The sequence below is a fragment of the Pseudorasbora parva genome, chromosome 5 (genome assembly GCF_024679245.1).
Source record: "Pseudorasbora parva isolate DD20220531a chromosome 5, ASM2467924v1, whole genome shotgun sequence".
Classification (NCBI taxonomy): Eukaryota; Metazoa; Chordata; class Actinopteri; order Cypriniformes; family Gobionidae; genus Pseudorasbora; species Pseudorasbora parva.
In genome coordinates, this window is record NC_090176.1 from 4,740,542 (window position 1) to 4,750,483 (window position 9,942).

Here is a 9,942-nt window from a genome sequence, read left to right on the forward strand (position 1 = left end):
TGTCCGGGCGCACTCAACCAGGGGTATGGCTGCTTCTAAAGCACTTTTGTCGGGGGCTTCCCTCCATGATATCTGCAACGCGGCCGGTTGGTCGTCTCCTTCTACCTTCGTCAGGTTCTACGAACTAGACCTGGCATCTACAGTAGGGGCACAGGTACTCTCGTAACCGTGTGCGCTTCGGCTTCACACATACGAGACACTTGGTCCTATGGCGATGTGGGTATAAGCGTTCTCACAGCGTTTCGACGCAGCTCGAGTTCCCCGAAAGGGAACGTCTCAGGTTACGTATGTAACCCTAGTTCCCTGAGGGAACGAGACGCTGCGTCGCTCTGCCATACTCCCGGCGTGTCCGTGATCACTTACTTCAGGCTTTATCAGAAGTTAGTTCCTGTTTGTTTTCACGGACGTTTTATAGCTTCCGGTCGATGACGTCATCACGCCGACGATCAATCTTTTTTCCGATGGAATGGTTCTACAGGCGCTTCACGACGCATTAACGCAGAGGCGTTCTCACAGCGTTTCGACGCAGCGTCTCGTTCCCTCAGGGAACTAGGGTTGCATACGTAACCTGAGACGTTTCTGTTCCTCTCAATTCTGATTTCGTTTTAACTCCTACGGTGGCCGATTTAGTCCAAGATTAACACGGCAATCCCCCTCTTCACATTCGACACGGTGACATCGAGTGTTAAAACTCGAAAGGTGAAGCTTGAATTTACGGGTATGTCCCTCTTTGGCTAATGTAGTTTCAAGATGGAGGAGCAACATGGCGACCGCCATCCGAACCCCTCACCCTTATGTATTTTCAATGGTATATTATAAACTTACGAGAATACTTTATTACGTGAAAGAAGTAAATATACATTAATGAGCACATCTATTTTTGAAAGAACTAAGTGTTTTTAGCTAAGAGTTACTACACAAAACAGCCTTTTTGGAAGAGCTAATATTTTGATTAAAGTGTTTGCTTTTGCAAGAGATGTTGGACCCTTTGCATCTTGTGTGTTTGTTTTGTTTCAAAAACTGTGTAAGCACTTTAAAAACTAAGTGGAGTCTACAGTGAAGTTTCCCAGCAATAACAAAAGCTAAATGATATATATATATATATTTTCCTTGAGATGTCTTTCAAATGCAGAGAATAGATTTAATTTTCTATATCTTTTATTTCTCAACATGCACAATAACAAGATTCAGAACTCATATTACTGTCTGGAACTCATGCGTCAGCCAAACACACACACACACACACACAAACACACAAACACACACACACACACACATACACACACACACACACACACACACACACACACAGAGCAGGAAACTACACCACTGACAGCTTGACATCTAACAAACACACCAGCTCAATCCGACCTGTGTGAAAATGCAGCTGAAGCGCTCATTAATGCTCCTCTTCAGTTTATTCTTCATCTTCTCCTCTGGTGAGTTGGTGTCCAATTATAGATGTTTTCTGTAATGCCACTTGTCTGATGATAGATAATTGTTCTTCTTTGTGAATTATTTGTACACCAAATAAGAAATCATTGACGTGGTTTTTGGTTTGGATTGAATTTTAGTTTATATTTATCAGCCATTAAAGTTGTGGAGCAGAAACTAAAACTTATTTTCTGCTTTTTACAGACTTTTCTATTACTCCCAATTAAAATCACATTTCAGAGCATTCCCTTCATATGAATAATCATTCACTCAGTCATGAGTTTCCAATGTAATATCCAGTAAACGTGTTTTCTTTCCTCTCATTTTTAAGGTCGTGTCAGCAGTAATAATAGGTCATGGTGTGTGTGTGTGTGTGTGTGTGTGTGTGTGTGTGTGTGTGTGTGTGTGTGTGTGTGTGTCCTTTTTACACAATACACCCAAAAATTATTTTCCTACCTAGTATTTTTGTCTTGTTTACAACTATCTACAAGTTCATAAATCAAGATGCATTTACTAGATAAGTAAAATGACATAAGATATAATGTCTTGTTTTCTGGGAAACAGAATCTAAATGAAGTGAGTTTTTGCTTAAAACAAGCAAAATGATCTGCCAATGCGGAAAGAAAGGTCATCTTAATTCAAACAGAGACAAGATTTTTTTTTTATCTAGTAAATGCATCTTGAGTTTTAGATATTTGGACTGGAAACAAGACAAAAATACTTAGTAAGAAGAGCATTTTGCAGTGTACGGTAGCATTTCACTCAAACTTATTGTACCACTTTATTTTTCAGGTACGTTTGTGTCTTCGTGTGTCTATGAAGCAGTGGGTGAAGATTTTGTGATTCGACTGGGCACTGAAGACTTACAAGCGGACAGCCACCTGATCTGGACACATAATGAAAGCAGGGTGTATCAAAAAAGAGGCTCAAATGTGAAGATAAACGATGCCACCATTGACCGCTATGGGTCCCTGATACTGGAGAACATACAGACAAAACACACTGGGGTTTACAAAGGCGAAGTGTTTAACAAAGATGGGAAATTAATAAAGAAAACCGAAGAGCAGATCTGTGTGCAAGGTACGTACTTGTGGTCTGCAGCGATTTAAACTGACGGCAAACCGTATTTCTCTCCTCTTTCTCTCCTCTTCAAAGTGTGTCTCGGCATTAAACCTTGCTGTTGGTGTGTGTGTTCCAGAGCCAGTCCCTGGACCTACAGTCATAGTCGAGTGTGTGGAAAAAGGAGTCGCTCTGACTTGTAGTCCAGAGCACAGCGGTGATGTGGAAGTGTCCTGGATGAAGAACGGGGATAAGTTAGACACGACGCTTGCCGTTTTACACATCACCTCGTCTGAGCTCAAATCTGGAGATACCTTCTCATGCACACTCAGCAACAGGATCAGCACAAAGTCAGCAGAAGATGTTCAGCCAGTGTGCTCTGACACAGGTTCAGTAGATCAACATAAATCATCTTACATGCCCATTATGAGTTATCAGACTCATCTAAATAATAGTTATACAAGATTCTGCCGTTTCGGAAAGTCAGTTTAATGTAATTCAAGTTGAAGTGAGTTAAAGTTGATTGTTCTTGAAAATTTAGGGCAGCAACTTTATTTTTACAATATTGGTTTGATTGGTTGACTCTAAGAATATTTGTATAATCCATTTAAAGGTCTGCATGCAACAACTGCCAATGAGGACAAAGAAAAAGAAGAAAAAGAAGAGACGAGCAAGGACAACAATAAAAAAGATGGTATTGTCTGTTTCTGTCACATCATGTTTCCTGCCATTAAGGAATTTCAGTCATGAAGCTGCTTTGAATGTTTCTTAAATTGAATTACATTACAAATCAAATTACAAATTACATGAAATTATATCATTATAGTTCAAATGTTATTTTGCAAAAATAAAAATAGATAATATGTGACACTGGAGCTCAAATCCAGTCTCACAGGTATATCTGTGGCCATATAACACATTGTATGGGTCAAAATTATCCATTTTTCTTTTATGCCAAAAATCATTAGCATATTAAGATCATGCTCCATGAAGATATTTTGTAAATATCCTACCGTATATATATATATATATATATATATATATATATATATATATATATATATATATATATATATAAAATTATAATTATTTGTAATATGCAATGCTAAGGACTTCATTTGGGCACCTTTAAATGAGATTTTCTCAATATTTAGATTGATTTGCACCCTCAGATTCCAGATTTTCAGATAGTATCTCGACTAAATATTGTCTCAACAAACCATTCATCCATCAATGGAAAGATTATTTATCCAGCATATGATAAATATGAACATGATTTATAAATCTCAATTTGAAAAAAAAAAAACCACACATTATGACCACACAACATTATATGGTCCAGGGTCCATATAATATATTATTATGAGTATTTTGGAAGATTTTTTTTATTTATTTATTGTATAATGATGCTAAATTTTATAGTTTAATTTTCTCCGAGTCAATTAATTTCATTTGTCGCAGTGGAAGTTTTATGTGTTTTTGCATCATTTTCCAGTTGCTGAGATCATAAATGGTGTTGATTAAGATGTGTTTGATCCTTATTTAGATGTGACTGGGAAGAAATTACTATTTGGCTTTGATTTTTGGTGGATGCTGGTGATCCTGACCGGAGGAGCAGGTCTCCTCCTTATACTCCTCGTCATCTGCGTAGTCTGTGTCTGCCGCTGCTGGAGACGAAACAAGGGGAAGGCCAAAGGTATAATATTACAGTGAAGTGTTTTCACAAACATCTGTCATATACTGTCTTTGTATTCACCCTTAGAACAGCTGAGCACATCCATGTGTAGGTCTGATTGAGCTTATAATGTCATTCAGTGTGGGTGAGTCTATAGATGAAGAAAGAAATTCTCAAATATATGAAATGTTCTGAAAGCCAGTCGTATCACATTCTGCTGTATCTGTGTGTTCGCAGAGGAAGCAGAGTTTCGACTCGTCTCTCTAATGCCCGACCACACAGATCAGCCCGATGTGCCGTACATGCAGAAAAGCGAATCTCAGAGGCCTTCCAAAAGCATGCGTCCTCTTCCGCCCCTGCCCAGCCCTCGAGGTCCACCGGCCGATCAGCCACAATAACGGAAGAGTCTGGCCTTCCCGAGGCCTTCGAGACCACCAACAACAGGACTGGAGGAAATATTGCCTATATGTTTTAGAAATTATGATAATGCACCAGTCACAAATTTGGACACATCTACTCGTTCTATATTAAGAATATTCTATATTGTATATTTTAACTAAACAAAAAAAAAAATGATAATAACTGTAAAGTCATCAAAACATTGAAATAGAAAAAAGTGGAAGCCTTAAAAAGCTTCTGTGTGTGTGTGTGTGTGTGTGTGTGTGTGTGTGTGTGTGTGTGTGTGTGTGTGTGTGTGTGTGTGTGTGTGTGTGTGTGTGTGTGTGTGTGTGTTTTTCTTACTTTGTATTTTTGTCTTGTTTCCAGTCCAAACCTTAAAAAATCTTACATTAAGAAGCATTTACATGACAAACAAAAGTATTGTCTTGTTTTGGGAAAAATAACTTAAAATGAAGAGAGTTTTTGCTTAAAATAAGATCAATAATCTGCCAATGGGGTGAGAAAAATAATCTTAATTCAAACAGAAAACAAGATTATTTCTCTCACCCCATTGGCAGATTATTTATCTTATTTTAAGCAAAAACTCTCTTCATTTTGAGTTATTTTTCCCCAAAACAAGACAATTACTTTTGCTTGTCTAGTAAATACTTCTTGTTTTAAGAATTGTTAGATGTTTGGACTGAAAATCAGACATATACTAAGTACGAAAAGCATTTGGGGTATGTTTGAGTTTATATGACTTTATTTCACATATTGCACATTTTTATGCTTAACAAACAGCCTTTCTAGTTCCATAATACTTTGTAAATATACTGTATGCATCTGACTGAATCTAGGTCATTTCCGTTGATTATATGAGGATCTGTGTGACATTGTGTGATTGTACTCAGCGAGACCACCTTTTTGCAAGCACAACAGACTGTCTGCTCTTTTCCTGTTTTAACTGGTGCCACTGAATTGTGGTTGTGAGATCTGCCTCAGAAATGTTTTTAACATACACATCTCTCACACATTCACAGTTCAGACTCATGAAACCTTATTAACTGCACACTTACTGTTTAATAACCTCACGCAACACACCACTGGACTGAAACAAACTACAAGTTAGCAAAGTTTTTTTTAAAGGTAGATTTTATATACATGAAACTGAAATAGGTTTTCCATAGTGAGCTTAAATCTTACATCTATTTAGATAACAAAGTTTTACGTTAAACCAAAGTCTGAGTTACGCTGAGGTTTCCCACATGTGGTAGTAAGTGTAAATGTGATTCTGACAGTTGGTTTGAATGTGTGAATATGTGGGTATTTGTGCTTTCATCTGTGATCTCTGGTGAAAATGTATTTGAATTTTCCACTGTAAGCTCTACATGACGTGAACAATCATATGAATAAACACATTATTGCGTAAGTCTCGCATCCAACTGAAAAGTGAGTGGGATGTGGGTTTTAAGCAGACATAAGGTTAACCTGGTTATGTTAATGGAACCTGCTGGTATCATATTTCCACAGCTTTTCTAAATGAGTCAAACGATCTCATGAATATGCATCTAAGTGTGTTTGCATGGTTCTTAATTTGTATAGCTAACAGTACAGCTCATAAGACTATCTTGGTTAGATAGGCTCACTTTGAAGTACACCTTTCATGTGTTTCTGAGTTGCAAAGAGTCTAAACCGTGAACGTATTGCTTGATGTAAAGAAGCATTGACCTGTTTTCATTTGGGTTTCCTCGCTCTTTATGTCTGAAGTGAAACTTTCACAATAGTTCCCAGTGTTTAAAAACAAAAACATTGTTAATGTATTTTCATCTCTGCACTTTAAAAAAAAATCCCTGTAAAATGTACGGTAAAACCCCCCAAAAACGGCAGCTGTGGTTGCCAGAACTTTACCATTAAAAATATATGGTAGCAACATTTTAGGTTTTACAGATTTAAGTTAAAATTACAGTAAATAACTGTTTCTCATTAATTGAAGTAATGTTAAATTACCATCCTAATATCTGTTGATATTTATAATATCTGTACCTTTGGTATATGCTGACAACTACCAATCATAGCAGTGATGAGAATCACATGATGAATCAAGGTTCATCACAAGCAGCTTTTACACTGTAAAAAAATGATGGTTTTTGTTGGTTTAACTTAAAAAGTAAGTAACCTGGTTGCCTTAAATTTTTTAGTTTATTGAAATTAAACAATAAACAATTTTTAGTTTATTGAAATTAAATACAAAAAATGATAAATCATGAAAATAGCACTATTTGGCATGTTTCACTGCTTCATCAGAAAAATAAAACACACAATTACCCAATATAATTACAAAATCTTTTAATACTATTTTAATAAAGGTTGTCGAATCTCAAAAAAAAAAATTCATTGTATTAACTCAAAATTTTAATTTCAATGAACTCAACATTTTAAGGCAACTAGGTAACTTTTTTTCTAAATATTGTTTTACAGTGTAGGAGGACAATAGTAATTTATACTGCGGGGCCGTTGAATGCATGAATCTGATTGGTTGATGAACGTTTTGAGATGTGCAATTATTTTATGGGAACCGCACAACGAATCCAGGCCGCTCTCTTGACCGCATTACAGTTCCATATCACTTTGCATAGTTAACTGTAATAACTGAAAATTACAGGACTAAAAAAACATGACATGACATGAAAAAGGTGTTGTCAGCGCTGCCCTGACGATTTTATTTGTTAGCCTAAATAGAGTAGCAATTTAAAGGCTACACAAAATTTTTTTTCACTGTAGCGAGGTAATTACAGCGCTGTTTTGAGACACAGCGGTAGCCTAACTCACACAAGCTCTCTCTCTCTCTCTCTCTCTCTCTCTCTCTCTCTCTCTCTCTCTCTCTCTCTCTCTCTAATAACTTTATTAATAACTACAGTAGAATGCTATCAATGCCTCAAGTCTCCGTTACCAGCTTTAAAATGATGTTTTGGATCTAGCAGGAGCCATTGGATTAGACGCGGAAGAAATAGTCCTACTCACAATAGCGATTTAAGTACAAAAATTGGACAAATCCCTTTAAATATATCATCAGATCGATGTCTTGAGGTGTGGTAACCATATTATAAGCAGAATAATTGACGATGGGCCATTGAATTATTAGAAAAATAATGCACATCTGAGGTGGCGATGGGGGTCACGATGCAAAGTGGGTCCGTTGAAGTTTATGGATATTAACATAAACGGGGTGTGGTGTAGCCTCTCATTGTTATCCCTGATGATTAGCTGTGTGGTCAGATGTCAAGGGTCAAGGACAACTGGATGTACAGCATCCGCTTCTAGTACCTCACAGTGGCGTAGGCGTCCTCCTACTCGAATGAGTCCGGTAGCAGCATCAAGCTCAGGGAAAGTGAAGACAGTATGCTTGAGGTTGATACCGGGTTACCTGCCTTCAGAAGTCTCAGCTCATCGGGAAAGGACTCTGCTTAAGCTTAAGGAGGTGAAGCTCCTGTCCATAGGCGTGCAGGCACTCTGACAGTGTATCATACTGCTGCGGCTTAAATGGAGGTTAAGTTGTAGTCGTTAACCCAGTGAAGGCTGTCTGTCGCAATTCAATGCCTGTCTCTTCAGGCAATGAGAAGGGCTGTTCTCGCCAACTATCTTGTGGCAGCTTAAGGAATGCTGGTCCCTGGCTCCACCGACTCCCTATGCAGAGGTCGCGAAGAGGCTCGGGTGATGTCGTCCGCTGGGTTGTCTGCGGATCTGACATAGCACCAGGTGGCGGACACTCTTGGATCTCCACCACTCGTGTTCCTACGAACACCTTGAAAAGACACGAGCTGGATGTAAGCCATGTAAGCACAGTGGTGAAGTCTGACCAGAGCGTGGTGGAGTTGATAGGAATTGTAAGCTCGGTAGGCAAGAGCTGGGAGAGCTGGGAGAGCTGTGCTCCACTGAGGGCGGCACACAGCTCTAAGCGGGGCATAGACTGTTGCTTGCGAGGAGCAAAGCGGGATCTGGCAGCGACAAAACTGACTTCTACTTGACCTTCGTTGTCTTCTGTCCGCAGATAGGCCACTGAACCATACGCCTGCTCGAGTGCGTCACCAGTTGGCGTAGCACCGGGATAGAGATATCTTCTCCAATCCGCTCAACTCCTTCTCCCACTCGGACCACAAAGTAAGGAATTCCTTAGGCAACTGGGGATCATCCCAGTCCGCTTCTTGTCCCACAAGCGCTGTATCAATATATTTGCCCTGGTGGTGTAAGGGATGATATACCCAAGAGGGTCATATTGGCTGGCCAATACACTCTAGATATTGCGCAGTGTCACAGTGGAGCTGCGGCTAGCTCAGTACTTGTAGCGTAGTGTGTCAGACTGACAATCTCAGGCTCCATAAGCTCCTGAACATCTGGTTGACCTTGATGAAGCCAGAGCTCACAGGTACTGGATCTAGATTCAGAGGGTAGGTGAGTAATCACTGACGGACAATTGCTGGCCCATTGTCGATGCTCAAAGCCTCCAGAGGCTAGGAGTGAACAGAGTTGATCAACTAGGTCTCGGGCGTCTTGAGGGGAGTGTAGACTATGCAGACAACTATCCACATTTTTGAAGGATTTTCAATGACCTCTCTGATTAGGTCTCTAGGCTGGCTGTGATCTATGACGTGCCTCTGCAGACGTATGTGGCACAGCAGGGACTGCACGTGGTGCCAAAGGGGAGCACCTGCCACTGGTACACGTCGGGGGGTCATTTAGGCTTCAGGTCCCGCCATAGGAATCGGAGCAATGGGATGTCATCAGGGAGCAGCCTCACGAGGTGAAACATTCCTCGAATATCACTGCTGATGGCGACCGAGTGCTTTTGGAAGCGGAGCAGAACTGCTAGCAGTGATGGTCCTAGCGTGAGTCCTGGTAGGTGGAACTCGTTAAGGCTGTGACCTTCATATTGAAATGAGCAGTTATAAACAACCTGATTCTTCTGGTTATGCTGCACCAATGTTGGAGAATGTACCATGATGTGGAGCTCTTGACCTCTCGTGGTTCCAGCTTGGTGACATAACCTGTTTCCTTCAGCCTGGTGATCTCAGCCTGGTAGGCAGAAACCTGATCAAGACTCTTAAGCAGTCTTCTCTCGACACTCCTAGGCTGTGGGCGAACTGCTTTTTTAGACATATTCAGCTGTGGCATGCTCTGCATCCAAAGTAGCGGCGTAGCATACCTCATCGTTCCTTCTACCTCCACTCGTTCAGTCTTCTCTTCCAGGAGCCTGATGGCTTCTTGATCTAGCTTGGATCTCGTAACTACCTTGTCTCTGCGGTAGGGAATCACATCCATCTGCCATAATCTCTCAACATGAGCAAACAGGTCTGCATTGGGGAGGATAGATGTGAAGAAACACTGATGTGTGTTGATTA

The 9,942-nt window shown here is 40.0% G+C and overlaps 1 protein-coding gene across 2 annotated transcripts; it reads left to right on the plus strand.

Moving 5' to 3' along the window:
• Positions 1–1,309: 1,309 nt before the first annotated feature.
• Positions 1,310–4,724, plus strand: si:dkey-11f4.20 (hepatic and glial cell adhesion molecule). Of its 2 annotated transcripts, XM_067444867.1 has the most exons (7): positions 1,310–1,439; positions 2,227–2,514; positions 2,633–2,881; positions 3,107–3,187; positions 4,040–4,189; positions 4,256–4,313; positions 4,406–4,531. In XM_067444867.1, exons 1-6 carry the CDS (start codon positions 1,382–1,384, stop codon positions 4,288–4,290), a joined length of 861 nt encoding a protein of 286 aa, XP_067300968.1. In that variant the 5' UTR covers positions 1,310–1,381; the 3' UTR covers positions 4,291–4,313; positions 4,406–4,531. The 2 variants fall into 2 exon arrangements, with proteins under 2 accessions (XP_067300968.1, XP_067300967.1); XM_067444866.1 differs by lacking the exon at positions 4,256–4,313 and having other exon boundaries at positions 4,406–4,724.
• Positions 4,725–9,942: the final 5,218 nt, after the last annotated feature.